This window comes from Mytilus galloprovincialis, chromosome 4, assembly GCF_965363235.1.
Source record: "Mytilus galloprovincialis chromosome 4, xbMytGall1.hap1.1, whole genome shotgun sequence".
Classification (NCBI taxonomy): Eukaryota; Metazoa; Mollusca; class Bivalvia; order Mytilida; family Mytilidae; genus Mytilus; species Mytilus galloprovincialis.
Window position 1 is genome coordinate 30,085,326 of NC_134841.1, and position 23,094 is coordinate 30,108,419.

General features: G+C 30.0%; 1 protein-coding gene across 3 annotated transcripts; it reads right to left on the bottom strand.

The window, feature by feature from the left end:
• Nucleotides 1-560: 560 nt before the first annotated feature.
• LOC143071839 (uncharacterized) lies at nt 561-23,094 on the bottom strand. Of its 3 annotated transcripts, XM_076246442.1 has the most exons (11): nt 22,966-23,094; nt 17,963-18,043; nt 17,200-17,286; nt 13,698-14,110; nt 12,952-12,969; nt 10,081-10,980; nt 9,271-9,358; nt 8,137-8,185; nt 6,897-7,016; nt 6,507-6,595; nt 561-3,377 (listed from the first exon to the last, which is right to left on the bottom strand). In XM_076246442.1, the coding sequence occupies exons 4-11, from the start codon at nt 14,044-14,046 to the stop codon at nt 3,221-3,223; spliced, it is 1,770 nt and encodes a 589-aa protein (XP_076102557.1). In that variant the 5' UTR covers nt 14,047-14,110; nt 17,200-17,286; nt 17,963-18,043; nt 22,966-23,094; the 3' UTR covers nt 561-3,220. The 3 variants fall into 3 exon arrangements, with proteins under 3 accessions (XP_076102557.1, XP_076102559.1, XP_076102560.1); XM_076246444.1 differs by lacking the exon at nt 17,200-17,286; XM_076246445.1 differs by lacking the exon at nt 12,952-12,969.

The window sequence follows — 23,094 nt, forward strand, 5'->3', positions numbered from 1 at the left end:
CCCCCTAACCTGGGACAGTGGTATAACATAAGAACAAATTATAAAAATCAGTTGGAAAAGGTTTAACTCATCAGATGGACAAAAATACAATACACTATAAAATCAATGTATATACATGAATTTCACTTGGTCCAACTTTATAGAAAATAAAATCCTGTTTGAATAAGAAGGACAAAAGGATTTTTTGATGATGCAGTGATTTGGCATGTATTTTTGTGGGTATTTGGGATTTACACTTATTGGGATTCAGAAATTGACAATTCAGGATTGATTTTTGTTTGCTGGAATTCAGGAGTTTTTTGTAAGGGAAAACCTTTTTTTTCATGGTTATCATGCAAATACCAACTATTCAAACAAACAGAAAATAAAGTAATTCAATTAAATTTTCCATCACAACACCAAAAGGTTTGACATAAATCAAATATGATTGTGTGTTCAAAGTCATTACATCAGACCAAAAGACTTTGATTAAAATCCTGAAGTTTGAAACTCATATACAAGAACTTTAAATGTATCCATTATGATAAAGATACAGAATGTACAAAAAAATAAAGACTAACTTTCTTGATATAAATTTAATGATAAAATATTGTAAATAACAACAAATAAATATCACTTGATTCTATATAGTATTAATAACACAAATAGCAAAATGAAATGCAGTTATCACTGAACCTATTACAATAATCTGTCTTACTATGGAATTCTGACTAAATATAGCAAATAATAAATCAGCCGTTCTCATTGAAATACTTTGAACAAAAATCATATGCAAAGTCGAAGTCATGTAGAATTTTTTCTAAGTTCTTGAAATTATGATACTATGAAATATGCAATGGAAAATTAAGAAATAGATATTATTATTTTGGGAAAAATAGTTTTAAAAAAACCACCACATCTTGTTTCAAGTCCAGTTATGGTCTAAATGAACAGATTTTGGTTATTAAAATATAAATGTAATTTTTATTTTTGTCGAGATAAGAAAATTATGAAAGTATACCAATGAGAAAATTCCATCCAAAAAAAAAAAAAAGACAACCAGAAATACAAAGATAATTCTGCATCATAAAAATAAAACAGAAAAAATGATAAAAATGTTAATACTGCTATTTTTTTCACTCTTTCAAATTTCACTTTGCACTTTTAGACAAATAAAAAGAGTTTAAAAATAAGTTAAATAGGAACTTTTTTTTCTAAAAAACAAAACATGTTTAAAGAGCATTATTGGAAATTCCAAAAATGGAATATAAAAATCTGTAACAAGAATGAAAATTCTCAAAATCTATTCAATAAAGTTAAGAGTTTTCAACTGAGTGACCTAAAAATTTTAACAGTTTGTATTACATTATTTTCAATATATTGAATCTTATAAATGAGAAGCTGCTATAAATACTTTTTATGGACTATTATGATATTGAGGTAGACACTCTTATTAATAAATCTTAAACCTGTTAACAACCCTTTGTTTATAAGTACATTTATCCTATAATTGAACGAGATAGAACATGACAAAAATGTTATATGTTTACAGAGCATAAAAACTCTAAAAAGCTTTAAAATACTAGATGTACTTACAAGCAGAGCTAACAAAACCTGATACCAATAAAATCTATATTTTTTCCTATAGAAAACTGCATTAGGAAGTAGAAATTGGAGTTTTTTATGATAAAAACATTTAATTTATCATAAGCTATTAAACTAGAGGCTCTAAAGAGCCTGTGTCGCTCACCTTGGTCTATGTGAATATTAAACAATGGACACAGATGGATCCGTGACAAAATTGTGTTTTGGTGATGGTGATGTGTTTGTAGATCTTACTTTACTAAACATTCTTGCTGCTTACAATTATCTCTATCTATAACAGTACTTTCTGTGGAAAATGTTATTGAAAATCTTCAAATTTTAAGAAAATTGTTAAAAATTGACTATGAAGGGCAATAACTCCTTAGGGGGCAATTGACTATTTTGGTCATACTGACTTATTTTTAGTTCTTACTTTGCTGTACATTATTGCTGTTTACAGTTTATCTCTATCTATAATAATATTCAAGATAATAACAAAAAAACAGCAAAATTTCCTCAAAATTACCAATTCAGGGGCAGCAATCTAACAACCGATTATCCGATTCATCTGAAAATTCCAGGGCAGATAGATCGTGACCTGATCAACAATTTTACTTCCTGTCAGATTTGCTCTTAATGCTTTGGTTTTTGAGTTATAAGCCAAAAACTGCATTTTACCCCTATGTTCTATTTTTAGCCATGGCGGCCATCTTGGTTGGTTGGGCGGGTCACCGGACACATTTTTTAAACTACATACCCCAATGATGATTATGGCCAAGTTTGGTTAAATTTGGCCCAGTAGTTTCAGAGAAAAAGATTTTTCTAAAAGATTACTAAGATTTACGAAAAATGGTTAAAAATTGACTATAAAGGGCAATAACTCCTAAAGTGGTCAACTGACCATTTTGGTCATGTTGACTTATTTGTAGATCTTACTTTGCTGAACATTATTGCTGTTTACAGTTTATCTCTATCTATAATAATATTCAAGATAATAACCAAAAACAGCAAAATTTCCTTAAAATTACCATTTCAGGGGCAGCAACCCAACAACGAAATGTCCGATTCATCTGAAAATTTCAGGGCAGATAGATCTTGACCTGATTAACAATATTACCCCATTTTCAGATTTGCTCTAAATGCTTTGGTTTTTGAGTTATAAGCCAAAAACTGCATTTTACCCCTATGTTCTATTTTTAGCCATGGTGGCCATCTTGGTTGGTTGGCCGGGTCACCGGACACATTTTTTAAACTAAATACCCCAATGATGATTTTAGCCAAGTTTGGTTAAATTTGGCCCAGTAGTTTCAGAGGAGAAGATTTTTGTAAAAGTTAACGCAGGATGACGACGACGGACGACAACAGACGACGACGACGGACGTCAAGTGATGAGAAAAGCTCACTTGGCCTTTCGGCCAGGTGAGCTAAAAATAGAATGTTTGTAGTTATGTTTTGTACAGATGGATCAAGAATATATAACAGCTTTGTTAAGATACTTATATAATGTTAAGTACCATTTTTTAATGCTTTATACTAATCTTAAGTAGTACTTCAGATATTCCAGTATAACATAAGCTAATGAATAATATTTGTTATGCTTTCTGCATGTGTTGTTGATAAAAGTCTGATTTAATGGAATGGTGATCTGTACAGGTTATCATGTCAGTGGAATACGGGAGGGTGATATTGACGATAGTCTATGATGAGGTGATGGCGACCTACTTTGTAGTCTAACATGAGGTGACTGTGACCTACTTCTCATAGTTTTTCCGTCTTTTACAAGTGTCTTTAATTTTGTCAAATGTGACAAAGCCCTGCAAAAGAAACAAGATTAGTTAATGTTGTTTACAAATATAATCTGATGTAACAAATTTTAAATGGTCTACAAATGAATCTGACAGCAAAAATGACATTGTGCAAATGATGATGTGCAAAATAATGTTTTATCAACTATGGCAAATTCATGTAAGGATCCTTGAACACTTCTTAAAATTCTTGAAAATTGAAATAACCAAGGGAATTAGCTTATATTAGTTGCATAGTCATGAAGTAAGATAGTTTAAACTTTAGTTATAAATACAGCATATAAAGAATACTATATACCAACAAAATTCACAAGACTAAATTGAAGAATTCAGAGGTAAAATAAGGTTTTGGCTATTCTTTAATTATTTCCAATATAAGCTATTTTGTTGAATTAATGAAAATAATTTATCTCAGGACAAATAAAACAGATTTAACCTTCACGGTCATACCAATTATAAAAATATACCATGATACTGTTTCTCATTTAGCATTTTGACGGTGAAAGAATCATAAATCAGCATTATATAAGTAAATAAAGAACTAATAACTGTAAAAATCTGTTTGTAAATTTAATTGGTATGCATGTAGGTAAAACAGTCATCAGATGTATATAGAAATATGTAATGAGGAGAAAAGATTGAATTTATTTAAAAGAGCAATTTCGCATAGTAAATAATAAAAAGACATTACAGTTGACAGATACAGTCTGAGTATATCATACATTAATGAGATGAGAAGAGGACAATTTAAGGTAAAAAAAAACCCAGTTTGTTTCCGACTGCCAACCAATCCCCAAAATAATCTTTAAGTTTGACCTTGAGATTAAATCTTTTACTGCAGTGACAAGGGAGATAATCTAGCTCATGGGTCTTTCATTTTAATTGGGTTAACGATCTGTTCCACAACCTTTTCACACATACATGTAGTTAACAATTTTAGTAAAGCCAAACAAAATCTCTTAACAAAATCAATGTCTTCCTTTAAAATAACATATTATTACCATGGCTAAACGATGATACATTCTGAAATCAAAAAATATTTTAAACTGTATTTTTGAAATGACAGGTTCTATGCAGTAATAACCTTTTGTCACAAAATCTTTAATAGCGAAGAAAATACTGACTGCTTATAACCTAAAAGAAAATATGTTGTAAATATGTTTTTTTCTCTCTCATCCCTCTAAGTGATTATTGACTAACTCCAGCTACAATTTTTTTTTTTTATTTATTTAAAAAGACTTTTGATGTTTCCATTCTTTTCACAATATAAAATCTTGTTCCAAGCTATTAATTCCTTTGTTTTAAATACCCCTCTTTAAGAATCAGACAATATACAATTAGACATAAATATCTGGATTATATATCTACACTATATACATTGTCCTAAAAGATACATCACCTTTTAATACAGAAATAAGTACTACATGTATCTGTAAAAATACCCAGTTAGGTAACTATGTGAATATATTGGTAGAAGAGGTTTAAAGTACATGAATTAACTTGAGTAGGATGGAAATAACAAAAATTGTATGTTCCTGGATAAGTAGTGATTGACCTTTTGATTTTACACACAAATCAATTATTTTAATTTCCAAAAGTAAAAACAAATTTTCCAGTCTTTTATAGAATCAGATCTGTTTTAAATGTAAATACTTCCAGCATCAAATATCTGAATTTTGTAAGACGCTGATGAAAAAACATAGTGTTTGCTAACTGACAGATAGATAAAGATTACAGTAGTCATTAACAATGTAAATATAAGGGTATAAAGATATGACTTCTTAGGTTTCAACTATGTTCTAAAGATACATCAATGTAATGCTACTCTTTTAAAATAAACTTTGGAATACATGTAACAACAAAAATTATCTGACAAATCAACTTCAACTAATTTGAGGTTTGTACCCAGCAACATAAGTTTTTTTCTTTGCATTATTTTGGGGCTGTTACTAAAAACATTTATTTTATCTGAATTCAAGATTTGTTATCATATTTGAATAAACTGAACAGTCAATGAAAATTAAGCTACTTCGTACTGGTAGGGTATAACTACAGGTAGTAGTTTAGAACAGGTATAACTAATAACAGGGATACATGCAACTGCTCTTTTAATGACTACATTAGCAATAACAAATATATAATTAACTTAATGAAAAACGATTCATTAATCTTTCAGAATAAGCTCTGTTTTCACCTATCTCCTTAAAATTTAGCTACTATCTAATTGCCTCTCTCTTTCAGGGAATAAAATTTTGGGACTTATATTACTTTTTAAACATAGTTTTCATGAATGTGACCTACAGAATTAGACTATTTAACGGATTTGTTATAACATGAGCAACACGACAGGTGCCACATGTGGAGCAGGATCTGCTTACCCTTCCGGAGCACCTGAGACCACCCCTAGTTTTTGGTGGGGTTCATTTGCTTATTCTTTAGCTTTCTATGTTGTGTCATGACTACTATTGTTTGCCTGTTTGTCTTTTTCATTTTTAGCCATGGCGTTGTCAGTTTATTTTCGATTTATGAGTTTGACTGTCCCTCTGGCATCTTTCGTCCCTCTTTTTCAAGCCCTCAAGCAAGTGAGAGAGAATTATCAACAGAAGGACTGAGTTATTGGGGTTTACAGCTAAGATGAGTTTTTGTATAATCATTTATGTTAGTGGTAAGGGGTTATTTTTGTGCAAAATGTTTATGATTTTTATTTCACATGCTTTTTTATTTTGAAGCTTATCATTTAGTAAGTTTCCAGCAAATTGGTGAAAAAAATTTGTATGCTATTTTGTTATTGATTGTTCATCGTGAAATGGCCATTTTATTTTCTGTTCATCCATAAACATACCCCTCTGTAAGAATCTCATTTATAGTGGATAAAAGTGTACATGAACAATTATGTGTGGAATATCGTTCAGAAACCATTAACTCATCTTTTAACGACAATAACAAAGATGTGTAAAAAAGAAGTTTTATAAAAAATATAGACAAGGTGATGCATATATGTAAAAATAAAGAAAAAAATGAAAATCGAATTGCAAAAAAAATGTTGGAAACAAAAATGTCCTTATATAAAGTTCACTTTAGTGCATTTGTAAATAAGACTGCTTCCAAGCATTTGATTGATTAGTCAGAACTACTTACTTCTCCAAAGACTTGCCACCTGGTTCATCGTCAAAGTTATAATCTCTTAATGCATCTTCTAGTTCTTCATTAGACAGGTTAAGTTGTTCCTACAGAATACAAATAATTAATTCATTAATGGTTGAAATGACTGTACATATGTATATGTATTTGTATACTTTTTAATGAAAATAATTCACTTTTTATTATGGCAACTGTGAACAAAGTTGTAACAAATCACAGATATGAGTAGATTCTCAGTTAGTCCCTAAGAGCAAATTGTTATGATAATTACATACACACATTTTCAAATCAACAAACTCAGGGTTGAATGATGACAGACTAGTGATACAGAAGATGAACTTCAGAGAACACTTGGCCACTTAGGCTACAACACTTTATTCTACATACCTGTGCGGCTAGTAGCTTTTCTGCTCTAGAGCCAGTTGATTCTTCTGACTGAAGTTTATATAACATGTTCTTTAGTGTCTCTAAGCTACCAGGCTGATGTCTCCCTGTGTAAGTAGGGGCCTTAAATATAAGAAAAAACTCTTTCAGTTATCTTAACTGGCTGAAACGTAGGAAAATTTAGTTAATATATATCCCGATTCAAACTGTATATGTTCCAGACCTATCAGTATTTGGACTGTACGCGTATCGTCTGGACCGTATGAGTACTTTTTCAAAATACTCATACAGTGGGACCGTACGCGTACGGTCTGACTAATTATAAGAAGTTGGTCAAGTTTATTAGATACAAATGCATATAACAGATCAACATAAACTAACTCTCAAATTAATATAAAAAAGTTCTATTGTAATTGAAATATAAAAATATATTCTAACTATTAAAAAAGTTCACGCTAATTAATTCTGTTAATCTCTTGTATTTAGCATGCAATCAGTAATACAAATGTACATTAACTGAATCATGATCACTGAAATTGAAGATATCGGAAGTAAACATAATGTGGGAGGATAATTTTTTAGAATATTTAGCAACTTTACAAAAAATGCAAATGCAACGGAACATGCATGACTGCAAACGTGTAAATGAAAAAAAAATATTACATTACTAGTGGTAGCAGATGTCACCTTGAGCGAGTACCAAAATAGGATTCAGATACAATTAAACAAATATTGGATTTCAATTGTTCGTTTGTTTATTTTATCCATCTAATTGTAATAATAACTATTTGTAAAACTAAAAAGAAAGATTGTGATATGTATTTGTTTAAATTCATCCCATATGATCCAATAACATGTATTGTTAGCTCGTACTGGACCATACGCGTATACTCATACGGTCCGACCGTACGCTTATGGTCGGACCGTACGAGTATACGTATATGGTCCAGACCGTACATGTACGGTCCAAATACTTGTGTGGTCTGGAACATATACATGTCTAAAATATAAGACTTGTGAAAAAACATTTCATAAATATTGAAAAAGGGTAAACAGAATTTTATCTCAGTCTTATGTTAGAAGAAAGTATTTATTATGAAAATATATCACATTGGTTCAAAACCTTTAAAAATAGAGAACAAAATATTACTAAAATTTCATACTGGAATGAGAAAACAATTTTTAAACAAACATTAATGTTCACAAACAAAAGAATTAACAAGTTGTCAATAAACAATCCTACCTTAACATCAGAATCACTTGTATCTTCATCTACATAAACAGGCGATTTACTGAAAAAAAAAAGAAAGACAACGCTCTTATACATATACATGAACAGGTGATTTACTGTAAACCAAGAAAGACAACTCTCTTATACATATACATGAACAGGTGATTTACTGTAAACCAAGAAAGACAACGCTCTTATACATATACATGAACAGGTGATTTACTGTAAACCAAGAAAGACAACTCTCTTATACATCTACATAAACAGGTGATTTACTGTAAAACAAGAAAGACAACTCTCTTATACATCTACATAAACAGGTGATTTACTGTAAAACAAGAAAGACAAATCTCTTATACATCTACATAAACAGGTGATTTACTGTAAACCAAGAAAGACAACTCTCTAATACATGTATTTTGAAACTATATGTTTCATTACATATTTTATTGTAACTTTTTAAACGCTGTAAGACATAAATTTATACCGGTTCATATATATAGCAACAGCAACTTTATTAGTCTGTCTAAGCTAATGAATAGTCAGAATAAATATACACTTATAGGCTTGGTAAAATTAAGCAAATTACAATGTACCAAAGGCTGTTGACAATAATTGCCTAAGGCACCTTGATAGTTTACTACCGGGTAAGTTCTGTGCTCTATCTGAGAGCATGAGAGCAGGAGATTGAGTGTTTTTAGCTAGAGCCTGATTAAACTAATGACTTCAAAAATTGCTACATTTGTATTTTGCTTCTCTGTTAAGCATCTATCATTTTGGGGAACAAGTAAAGACAGGTCTACTAAGTGGTATTTTTTTTCACTAAATGATACCCAAGAAGCTAGTAGGCAAGTAATAAGACTTGAAATGTCTGCTAAATACAAGGCAAGCATGTTCCTATATAAACTATAGTTGTCCTGAACATGCATGTAAGTTTTGTAATATGTGTTGCTACATGTAGATATTGGACATAATATAGCCATCAATTATATCATTATTAGTCAATGATAACTCTCACAGACTCACACCTCTGAGATCTGCTTAATTTTATAACCTTTAAAGCTATGGTTTAAATGTAAAGGTATTCTATTTTTAGACTTAAAGTATAATTTAAAGAAATTTTTCTGGTAATACATAAACACTTACAATGCCACTTGCTTCTCCCAAGGTCTATCACCATCTAAAACTATATCTGTATCTGGACTTAATGGTCGCCTAGATCTTATAGGGGTTCCTATAATTAAATAAAACTACATTAACAGAGAAATGTACACCCACAGACAAAATTATGATAGATACAAATAAATGTACAACAGCTCTTTTTGGTAATTTTCATTTATACATACATTATCAATTTAAAATTATTAATGAATTAGGATTGTGTACAATTAAAAGAACATTTCTCAATTTCTCAAAAATTTCTTCATCTAGATTAAGTCTTAAACAGGATGTTTGTGTGCTTTCAGATATTTGAAAAAATGATGGAACCTTACAATTCTGCTTAATATTGTGACAATTCTGGATGTTATAAAGAGACGGGCTTACATTGTTGTATTATAGATACAAAATCAACTATCAGGTATTTTTGTATAATGTGTCATTTATCTTGGTTCAATTACTCAAACAATTTAATAACTTTTCTTGGTGTGAACTATGTAATTAAATTGATACTGTAGCCAGTTGTTCTAGTATTTGTTAAAATTCTTGTTTAAAACCGCTATTCTAAAAAACATGATCGACTCAAATCAGTGTTTTACAACCAGGTATTTCATCTTTTGTTCATATATAGAAACAATTTTAAAATCCAAGTATTGAAACAAAACTATGTTTTTTTAAAAATATTTCTATTCACTGCGATGATATAAAATTGAGAATGGAAATGGGGAATGCGTCAAAGAGACCACAATCCAGCCAAAGCATAAAGCATAGATATCATTATAACAAATGCTAACTTACCAGTTATAGGACTTGCCCCTGCAATCTCATTGTGTGCCGGTGCTGACATTCCTGCTATCAAAGCTTCCGTATCTAAACTGGAACACCGGTACCTTGGTACTTGATTATCTCCCTTTAATGAATCCAAAATGGAGTCTGACTTTCTATCACTTGCATTATCTAAATATTGTTCTAAAATATCACTGCTGTTTAATTTTTTACCACTCTCCATAACTTCTCTAGGAAGTTGGCTTGTTAGGTCATATTTATCATTTCCACGTCTGGATTTGCGAGGAGATTTCATCAAATCATCATATCTCAGTCCCTGAGCTGAGGTATCTTTAAAAGAGTCCTTACCTAAAAGTTCAGAAACACCAACACCATAGACAGGTTGTGACACTAAACTTGTTATATCAGAGCCTTCTAGTCCATTTACCCAGCTTGGTGGAGGTCTACCGGACCTCAGGTCACGTTTAGACCACATTGAATCAGAAGGGTCTGTTATATCCAGAACATCTATCCAACTTGGAGATTTAGTGTCTGTAACATTAGGATCTTTGATCCATTTCTGCGGTTTCTTAAAAAGTTTTTCACTTTGTCTAGTTGATGAGGGTGACACTGATCGACTTCGTTCACGTAACGGAATAGTACCAACTCTAGTATTAAAACTACTTGGTGGTGGTCTCTTAATGAAGAAATCATTAGCATTGTCTGACCTGTTAGTTAAAGGGTCTATAGTCCTCTGTTGAGATTTGGGTCTTTTATAAGAGTAAATATGTTTACGTTCTGAGTACCCAGCTGATGGGTTCATTGTCATCAACATATCAGTAGAAACACTATCAATATCACTTTGAGGTTTGCGAAGCTCATCATGTTGAATCTGAATTAATAGGTCACCAGATCTGTTTAATGCATCCTCAGCTGAAATACATATAATCACTGTTAGGAATAGTTCTGTCAAGAATATGCAAAGAGCTGTGGCATTTGGAGCTAAAAGATATCAAGTTTGTAAAAGGCTTGCCATGATAACATTCCTTTTATAGTTTTTCCTCTTGAAAAATTGTAATTATTCTTTTAATGTATAAAACTGTGGTGAAATGAGATGTAGAGTATAAGTCTGATAATACTGATACAATGTATATTTGTTTTATTATTTATTCCCTATATAAAAGCAGCATAATCGGGAAGTTTAAATTATTAAAAAAAACAACATTTGCCCTATTTGAAAGTTTGTTTTTACTTTATACTCATCTAGATCTGTCAAAAGTAAAGAAGTTTAAGATATTAAAAAAAAACGAAAAAAAAAGTTGTTGGCTTTAGTAAGCCATAGTCAAAACATAAGGCCCCTTAGAGCCTGAATTGCTCATTTAGCAGAAAAGGGCAATTCTACATTCATTTTTACCTGGATTTTTTTTTTTCAATCAAAAAATATTATAGAACTAAGATTCAATTGACCCTCCACTATAAAATAATCATCACAGTATATTAAAGACCAAAGAACAATATTGTTGATTTCAATTTGCTTATTTCAAGTTTACTTTTTACAGATTCTGAATTTAAGTTATTATTTTCAAGAAAATATCCAAATAGCATTTAAAGCTCATAAAAATCCAAAGTAAAAGGCAATAACTCATATATGCAGTCATCATGGTCATTTGATGGTTTTGATCATATAAGCGTTTTTGTAAATATCATATATTTTTGCTGATTTTATTAGTTGCCATGTTAGTTGACTGTCAGGAATAAAATACAAAATTTATACTATCAACTCTATTTCTTAGGAATAAATCATTCATCTTACTTTAAGTTGAAATTGGTCCAATTGTTTTTAAAAGCAAGAAAGATTTTTGGAGAAGGACAACAACTGAGAGCAATAAATGTAGCTCTGTTGGCCAACTGGCTCGGGTGAGCTTAAAATGAGTATCAAAAGCAAAAGATTGTGACAAATAAGCTCTTTTCAGTTTTAAAAGATTGCTGTTTCCTTTTTAATTTCTGAATAAAACCAAGAGCTAATATCACAAGAGGTTTGATAAATAGTTAAAACAATCTATATATATATATATATATATTGCCTTGATGAAAAACAGACTAAATGAACAGCATCGAAATTAATTGCTAAAATTTTAAGAATAAATCAAATAATGTTCTAAATCCCGTTCCTACAATATAAACTTGTAATTTCCTATTTGATACTTAATCATATCCAAAATATTATAACTTGTTAAAAATTTGAAAATTGGTTTAAAAGGTAGCAAAATATAGTGCAAATATCATATAGTGTTTATTCTACTAAAAATAAAGTCAGGTAAAAAATAATAAGGTAACTCGATCTTCCACAACATCAATAATGTCAGTCAAAAGGAAAAATCATTTTCAATAAACCATTATTAAGGGTAAAATATATATACATGGAACTGTGAACAAAAATTGTTAGAAGTTCAGCTATAGTTAGATAGCATATGTTTCTTTTCAAAATAATATACAAAACAAGATATGACATCATATTTAAGACAGCACTTCCTGACTTAGATCAGAATATTAAAATTTAATCATTCATATTTTTTCATTTAAATCTGGCATTTTTTTTAGCTGTAACAATGATTCAAAATTTTTCAATCACTATAAAGGTCTACATTTGGGTACAATTTTTCTCTATCATCTTCATATTTAATACATCACAACAGCTACTATTTCCCCAAAGTTTTTGTCTATTTCCTTTGTTTTTAAGTCTTGATAATCAAATATACATTTTTTTTTGTACTAACAGAAAGATCATATAGATCAGTTTTTCCCCCTAAATTTAAGTGCTGTCTCTGTAACAGATTTCATTCCATGTTTTGATGTAGTTATAAACACACACACACACAGATAGCCTACACCAATGATTCTTACCTATCTGATGGGTGAAGCCTGGGCAAATGATAGCAGCATGATGAATATGAAGTATTATACAATGATATGTCCAAAAACCACCACACAATCAATTCATTCTGTATTTGTGCATAGCAGATTTTTTTACTCAAAATTTATCTCCCAAATTAAACAGAAACCAATATTTGAAATTCATTTCGAGTGATTTCTTAGTACACTATAAATGTATATATATATTGTATTCAACCTTTTTGGATTGTCTAAGCCAAATGAAAATTAACAGGCATTTTTAAATATTTCACTACATAAAAAACAATTGTATCAAAACTTTTATTATTAATGTTTAGCATTCCTTTGAATAACAATTGAAAGATACCGATTTAATTGATTACCGGAACCTTTTCTCAGAATCTACTACATGAATATTTCCAATGCCACAAAATACAAAATCAATTCAAAGAAAATGCTGACAGAAAATGTTGTTTCAATAATTATAATTCTTATAAACTTTTGGTTAGAGTGTAAGTATACAACAGTTAACCAAAGTTACCCACAAACACAACATATAGTTATTAGAATTGATGTATAATTAGTTTTATTACATTAAACAATTTTTCTGTGAAATTATGACACATTTTACATAAATTCTTTGAAATTTTTCCCTCATTATGAAAATAATGATTTTGTGCTATGTTTATGTGAATGTACTATTTCCACAATATTATATCCTTGACTTTTTATGTAAAGAAGTGTTATAATAATCCTACCTTCTTTTCTCAGTTTAGAAGATTTCTCCATTCTATCATAATTACTGTTCATACTTGTCTTTACATCAGCTAATTTCATTTCAATCTGAGTGTCCCTTACACCCGTCTGAAGTGATCGGTCTGCTGTCATGTGTAGTATAGACTTAGGGTCCAGTAGATCTGACACATCACGTTTATAAGGCACAGACATACGAGTGGTCAGACCTGAATATTGGTCCAGGTAAGCCTGCAGAGCCTCAGTGGCAGATGTGAAGTCACGACTACCAACCTGGATACGTGCACCATTACATTTGATTCTACAACTTGGTAGTGACCCTGCCAAGGGGCCATGTGAAAATCCTAATTCCATGTTTATATCAATTAACTTCTCATTTTATGATATCTTCTCAAATTTTCTTTCTGTTCTCTTCAGTCTGAAAAGATAATTTAATTTTGCATTACTTGAGGGTCAAAAAGGGGGTACTTTATCACAAATAACTTAAACAAGCCAAAGACATTTATCAGTATTTGACATTCATGACGTTATGAGTAAATTTTGAAATACATTTGTACTTTTAACATTTATTTTTTATCCTTCATCATAGAATTATAAATTTTCAATAGCAACTGATTATATTGAAATAATCCCAGATGCATAATTTTAACATTCCAATTTTTTGCAATTGGTTTTATCTAAATGTGAGCAAGTTACAAGGTGAGAAAATTGAAAAGGTTATGAAGATATAAATAAAGAAAATTATTAAAGACTGAACAGTTAACAATTAAATTCTTGTTTTATTAATACATAAATAAATGTATTATTATTATAACTTTACGTTGTCTCAAAATATATTTGTACAAGGAATAGAAATAGAAAGAGTAAAAAACTACAAGGTTTCTTCATGCCTTTCTATCCTGATTTAAGCCAAGAACATTTTAAGATTTGAGAAAATGTATGGTTTTATTGCAACTCTTGGAACTAAATATCTTGGTAAAACTCAACAAAAATAAATAAAGTTAAAGTAAACACATTATTAACATAACAAAGATTGAAAGGAACTTCAATTCGCTTTATTTGATTAGTAACTGTAATTATATAAAGCCAAATTTATACAGGCAACGTATTTATGAACTGATGATATTACACTCAATAAATGATAACAAGCATTATCACTATTTTGTGCATTTTTCCTTTGATCTTTTTTTGTGATAATTTTTTATATCATGCTACTCGCTTGAGATGGAAAATTATCGCTAAAAACTTAGCAGGCATGTGGCGTTGCTAACGAAATTGACATGAAATTGACAACATCTTCATTGGTAAAATAGCGATAAACAGATTATCATTGGTCATCTCAACTCAATTGCCTTTCTCGCTTTCGCTGTCCCGGCTCAAGCGAGAAAATCAATCTCGTTGAGATGATCAACGATAATCTATAAATCATATCTGTATTTCATAATCTTGTAAACATTTAAAACATATATACATGCAGAAGCCAAATAAATAATAAACTGAACATGTTTGAGTTTTATAAACCTTTAAACTAATTTTGACATCAAACTTTGAATAAACCAAAAATATCAGTTTCTATTCACAAAATAGTTTTGTTTAATAGTAAATAAACAATTTATTTATACCAACCTACCAATGAAAATATAAAGTAAACAGATAAGGTTAATAATATAAGTTTAGTTACAAAATATAGTCCTTCCTATATAGAACAAAATAAACAATTGTAAGACCAGAAATCTGTAGAACAGAATATTACTTTGTTTGGTCTATGAAACCTTTGTGTGCAAATTCTGAAATCTGAAAAATGTATAATGTACAAACAAATGAAAGAGTTTATGAAGTTTCAGCCTACACTGTCAGAAGTGTAGATCACATTTGTAACTAAACCTGTAAGTGTGCCTAAAATTTCAATGATAATAATTATAAATACTGAAGTACTGAACATCAGATGACCACAAGTTCTTGTGGATGGTCAAAATCACTTGTCTCAGAAAAAAAATCATATATCTCTTTACCTGAAACTGAGGGTAATGTAAAAAGATATATTTTTAACTGGATGATGAATAAATGACAGGAAATACAACTTTACTGTAATAACTATTATATTGTAGTGATACAAATCAGTATACACTGATTTGTTGTTACATATTATATTAAAATAACAGTTACATGTATATATGATTTCCATCCATATGTATATCATTCTATTCTACTATTCTAATAATAGTTCAATGCAAGTGCATGGTGGACACTTTTTGTAAAAATTTGATTTTTCTAAAAGATTGAATACGAGTAGGCATTCATATTTTCCAGCAAAAACAATTACAGAGTAACCAGTCCTTGCAGGTATTGTCGCAAAACGTTCTTTGAGATGTTCTTCAGCATGCTTTAAAACAATTTGTCGGTATGTGTGCATTAATATTATCAATGATTTTTTACTTATAAAATTGAGAATGGAAATGAGGAATGTGCCAAAGAGACAACAACCCGACCATAGAGCACACAACAGCAGAAGGTCACCAACAGGTCTTCAATGCAACGAGAAATTCTCGCACCCGGAGGCGTCCTTCAGCTGGCCCCTAAACAAATATATACTGGTTCAGTGATAATGAACACCTTACTAAACTCCAAATTGTACACAAGAAACTAAAAGTTAAAATAATACAAGACTAACAAAGGCCAGAGGCTCCTGACTTGGGACAGGCGCAAAAATGCGGCGGGGTTAAACATGTTTGTGAGATCTCAACCCTCCCCCTATACCTCTAGCCAATGCAGAAAAGTAAACGCATAACAATACGTACATTAAAATTCAGTTCAAGAGAAGTCCGAGTCTGATGTCAGAAGATGTAACCAAAGAAAATAAACAAAATGACAATAATACATAAATAACATCAGACTACTAGCAGTTAACTGACATGCCAGCTCCGAACCTCAATTAAACTGATTGAAAAATTATGTCTTCATCATATGAATATCAGGCACAATCCTCCCCATGAGGGGTTTAGTATCATACCATTATAACATATATGAGAAGAACATAACCCGTGTCATGCCAACAACTGGTTTATTAATAATAAATGTGTTTAGTTCCCATGCAAAGACCCTATAAGTGAATCAATATTAACGCCAAAATATGCAATCTTTAATGATTGACCTGACAACAGTATCGTAACTATATCCCTTCTTAATAAGTCTATTTAAAGGTTTTATATGTATATCTCTCTACAAAACATTTTCATATTATTAATTTACGTTGTTAACAAAAAAGATTTATATCAAACAATAAGGAATTTTATTTTGTACTCGTTTATGTGCGCGTATTTATCATGTTTATAGATGGGCTACAAACCCAAAACTAATTTACATAATGGAAATTTAGGTGATAGCAATACATCGGAATGACCTCAAGGTCATCGCGATGTAAAAGTCAATATGAAATAGTATATATTGAATTTGAATGTATAACTTTGAGTAGCCGACATTATTTAGTAAGGAAGCATGTATAAATACCTTTGATGTGACTGCACAATAACTCTGACACACTCCGCGCTAACAATGGCAACAAAACTTATATGTTGTATATGCAGGATCATTAACCTGAAGATTAAAATATATTGTTTATATCTTATGGCATTTGAAGACATATGGTCATGTCATTCTAATAAATGGTATTAGGGTTACTTGTGGTTTAAATCAAACAATTATGGTTCCCTGAACACTATTCAAAATTAAACTGATTGGATTAAAAAATTACTGTATCATTCTTTAATTAACTGATTGGATTTTATCATTACAGATTTAATTAGAAGAGATTTAATCCCTATATTAACCTTTGACAATGCAATAAGTTACTAGCTTTTGTAAAAGAATTTACATAGTAAGTTATATATGTCTTGGGTTTAAAAAAAATTAAATATGCAGAAGTCTCTCTAAAACCAGAGTGAACACTACTGTATTTTGATGCTCTCTCTGATAACATATGTTAAATCATATTTTTTCTCATAATCACCCTTGAATATAAAATTTAGTAAGTAATATTTCACCTATGCATCTCACCTGACATTTTCATTATTTTGAGCATATAGTTTATTAAATGTCAATCTTTTTAATTTTAAAAATATGCAAACAAAACTTCAAGCAGTCATGTAATTATTATAAAATATCCTTTTTAATTGTATGTATTGTAATGGATACTTGGTTTTATATATAAGTGCATGCAATAAATCTTTTTTCTGTGACTATAAAATAATAGATGGATAAATGTTCACCTTACCCTGTTACTGTTTTGTCTTTTGCTATATTTCCTTCTTCAATCTACCATATATTTCTTTGTGTTATAACAATGCACATGTACCTGAAACGACAAACAAAAATCAATTAATGATAAATCTTCATTTTTTAAGTTTTCTAGATAGAAATATGGTCACCTTGGTCTTCTTCCAACCAACCATTGCAAAATCAAAAGCTCCTTTTACAATTGATGAACAGTAAGATCTATTTGGCAAAAAATATATATTGTTAAGATACACATGAACAAACTAGATTCCACATTTTAGACAAGATTAAAAATTTTACATACATGTATGTCCATATTTCAAACTACATGTATCAACCAACTGATTTTCAATCCTCTTCAAAATGTATATAATAAAATTAACAGTATGAATAAGTTTGATAGATTTTGTCACATAAACATGCTAAACATCTCATGTTAATGGCCAGGTTAAAAGTATACATACTCAACCATTTAACTTTGTTAGTTTAATCTTCTTTGAAAAAGAACACTTTAAACTTACAAAAATATTTTACCGTTTAAAGGATTTTTAACTGAAAGGAATTATTGCGTTCTTTTTAATTTTGTGTAATAAGAGTATATGCTACGTTGAGCAAATTCTATAATGTGTTTTTTGTTGACCTTCTCATTTGATTTTAAAGTGATTATTTGTGAGGGAAATCTTCATGCTGTTACATGTCATACTATATACAGTACAATGTATGTTCATGTCTTATATCATAATGTGCACATACTATTTTGAAGCTGCAATACTGACTGGACAAGCTGAAAAAGCACTGAATCAATTTGTGCAAGAGAACCATTTTGATGTCAATTAAAATATTACAACAGCCCCAAATGGTACCCCTATACAGACTTTACACACCAGAGAGACCTATTTATATAAATAATTCTAATTTTTTGTTTTTCTTAAAATTACTCCTTACTTGTTTTGAAATTTGAAAATGTTCTTGAAAAGAAAAGTTTCAAGAATCAAATTTGTTCCTCACAACAGCCTGTTACCCTCAAAGAGTTTTACTCAACTTTTTATATTTTTAAAAGCAAAAAATCTCTGCCATGTACTTTTGTATCTTTAATCCAAAATCAGGGTGGATATCTTTCAGAAAATAGATGTTTTTGCCAAATTATAGACAGGGCTAGTTAACCCCATAAATGCAGTTTCAATGTAGTAATAAATATATATATGCGATTTCTTTATGAAGCAACAATTTTTTCGTTGAAAAATCTATCATCGCAAGTGTTTTCTAACATGTTTCTAGATTTATTTTTTCCACAGACTTTAAACCTGATGCCTGATTATTCCTCATGTAGGGTGATTGCAAGCTTTTGATAGCTTATTTATTTTTGTCTTGAATATATATGCATTAAATATTTGTCACTGAACTATCTATAAATATTGCCCTGTATTACTACAAAAGGCTACAAAACATACCAATACTTGCATACATGTATATATCTACCTCATTCGGTCTTTTCTGAATATACATCTCATAGGCAATCATATCTCATTTCCTTATTTTTATATGACAAATGTCTTTAATTGCCTAGCATTGAATAAACTACATATGGACTATCAACTAAGTATACAAATTTAAATAGTGACAAATGTGGAGTATTCTTATCATTTTTAACTGGCTAGGTACCCACACGATCTACTTTGATTTAAACAAAGTTTGGATTGAGGAGACAAACATAGGGATTACTGTAAGAAAAAGTATCCCTTCATGTCATTTACTTTATCATGATTTATGTGTATTTGTGTAACAAGAATAATCTATTGCAATTAGAATAAACAGTTCTGATTATAATCGTGGACAACAGCAAATCACAACAGATAAGAATATGTTGTTAATACATTTCATAGGTAGATGAAAACACTTGTTTAAATTTACAAAAGAGCTTCAATTGACAGTATTTTGTTTACACAGAATGGTGAAAATTTACAATTTATTTGTACAGAAATGAATTTTTGTTTGCATCAGAAATCAAACAAATAAATCTATCATCTGTGAACTTAAAATATAATTTATTCTTTTAATATCAGGCTTCTTGAGTTTGCTACTAGAAATTAAATAAAAACTTAAATTACATGTATGTGTCTATGTTAGTATATACATGTGATGGCGAATCCAGCAGTGAAAAGATATAATTTTATTGATATAAATGGTATAATTTCAGTCTCCATGACAAAATAGAGCAAGGAAATGACATCGTTTTTTTTTTTTAACTTTTATAATAAAATGATGATATACATGTGCTCATTTGATACGTTTTACAATTTTGATGCATCTTTCGACTCACAAGTTTTGAAAATGGTGAGTCCAGACAGATTTTTATGAGTCCAGGTCTCATGGACTCGCCTTAGTGAGAACCCTGTATATAAGTGTTTATAAGCATAATAAGAATACTAGGACACACCCCTGATATCACGGGTCCCTGACTGAATATATAACTATGCGTAAGCTCTATTTTAGTATTGGTATTGTCATCTGATAAAGTCATGTCGATTATATAAGATACACAGTTTTCTCTACTTTCAAATCTTTCTGTTTGAACCTGTCGACCTGGAACTTATCAATAATTGGTAATATTAATTATTTGAAAAACAAAAGGTCCTGGAATGGAGTATTTTTTAATCAACAGCATTGTCTTATATTAGTTATAAATAAAGTTGAATTCTTTGATTCGCTGTTTTACGTTATGCCCACTTACAAATTGAAAACTGTACCTATATGCCTTATTTTAAGTCCAGATTTTTAGTATTCGTATTGTTATCTTAGAAAGTCTTATTGAGTAAAATTTAACAATGATTGAATCAAGTAGTGTCAACCTTGTGATTATGACTGTGTATATAGCAAAATCCTAAATAAACCGTTTGGTGGTGCGTCTGTCAGATGCAGAACGTACAGATAAGGTAATAGGTAACAGGTGAATATTGGTATCAGTATCTGATATGACCCCGAACTTGTTAATTATTGGCAATATAAATTATGTGGAAAACAAAAGGGTCTGGAGTGGTGTAATTTTTAATCTACACCTTTGTCCTATATTAGCTATATATAAAGTTAAATTCTTTGATTTGTCGTTTTTACCCCCATGAACGCTGACCAAAATTGGACCTTGTTATTTTAGTATTATAGATATATTTTAGAAAATAAAATAAATAACAGTGAGTAAAATTATTCCAAATAAATATCATTTTATTTCAAAAGTTCAGCTGGTTATCAAAATATATCTTCTAGTTCAATAATGATTTGTATATGTAATATGGAATTTAAATTATCTATTCCTTTGCTCTTTCTGTCATTCCACTATTCAGAACTTATAACATTGTATATTCTTAACTTGTTCTGGGTGAAAAATTTGCCATTAAGTAATTATTTATATATTACATATTTCTCTTTCCTTAATCTGTAAAGATAAATATGGTTAATCTAATAAAAAAATCGGCACAAACCTCACTCACTTATTTTTTTCCCTAAAGGGCACTTTACATGTCAACTATTCCAAATAGAGCACATAAATAAACTAGAATAAAGTTGCATATATTCAGTTTTTCTCATTAAAAAAGATATATAAATTTTAAAAAGTTAAGCTGGTACAAAAATAAGATATACATAATATAATGATATTAGTATGATAGTCCCAGAGTTGAGCAACTTTAAGAAATAAATTGAAACAATAACTACATGGAAATATATACATTAATCAAGTTGATCTAACCAAAAGTATGTTAATGTGTGTGGAATGCATACTTTTTCTTTTTGGGATCAACAATTCTTTTGTCAGCTGTACATGTGCTACAATGTATTCATGCGTCTGTAGTCATTATCATAAGAATCATGATTTCTTTCATAGATGGTGAGTTTTCATTGGCGACTCCAATCCCTATATCGCACAAATATTTAAATGGCCTACATGTACAAAGAAAATTTACAGAAATAAATGATGTTTGGCACACAATTTGGAAATGTATGACGTTTTTAATGCAATCAATGGATTACAAATTTACTTCTGGCAACTTTAATCAAGTTGTCATGAAGTAACACACTAATTTGGCCAACACTAAGAATGATTTGATATATGCTCTTAAGTTAGGCTGAAATGATAAATATTGTCTACATACAACCATCTTAAGTCAATGCTTGAATTGTCACCCTTCGATCAGCAAAAAAACAAAACCACAATCTCGTTCTAGATAATGCTTAAGGGCACATGGCATAAAACTTTTCAAAAGAAAAAGGACATGTTGTCAAAAAAAAGGACATGACGTTGCTCCAAAATACATTACTTTAGTTAAAACACTACATGTACATGTAGAATGGCGATTCTGAAAATGGTTGAAACTTTAATAGTGTAGTCTTCTAACATGTCTAACTGGTAAGCAATATCATAAGGCGTAAGAAATTGACGAGCTTTTTCCGAGAAAAACATGATTCCAGAAATAGCTGATTGCACGACATTATATAGTAAAATGTAAATATATACTTAACACTGAAGTGTACCATAAGAGGAAATGATATAAAAAGAATTCAGGTTGCTTCGCTGAAAATTCAGATAGCACTTGCAGCCTCAATATAAAAATAAATTCCTTGGCTTTGAATTGGCAAGAAAAAAATACCATCAGAGACATTATGCTGTATTGTTTCAGTTGTTGCATTGTATTTTGTATTTCACAATGGTGTTCCAGTGATGTTTCTGCAGTTTTGACTCAAAAAGAGAACGACCTACATTTTTTTTCGCCTTTTTTTAAAATAAACATTATTCTGGTTCTTAAAGACAAACGTAATGCATTAACTTACAGTTACAAATGAGGAAAGCTTCCAAAAATCATTGAATAATAATAAAGTCCCGCAAACATGTCAATACTTGAAATTCAATGCCCCATTTTTTTTATACGAAATGTGCTGTGTACTGTTGATAATTTGAAACTAAAACAACAAAATGTGAATATAGTAACAGCCTCTATCAAAAAATCTTACCCAATAAAGTAAAAAGGCATGAAAATCCGTCGGGAACGTAAACAAATTTGAAGAGGCACTGGAAAAGATGTACGAAAAGGGACGTAACTCTAAGAGCTATCTGAATACACAATAAAAAGTCAAAATAGC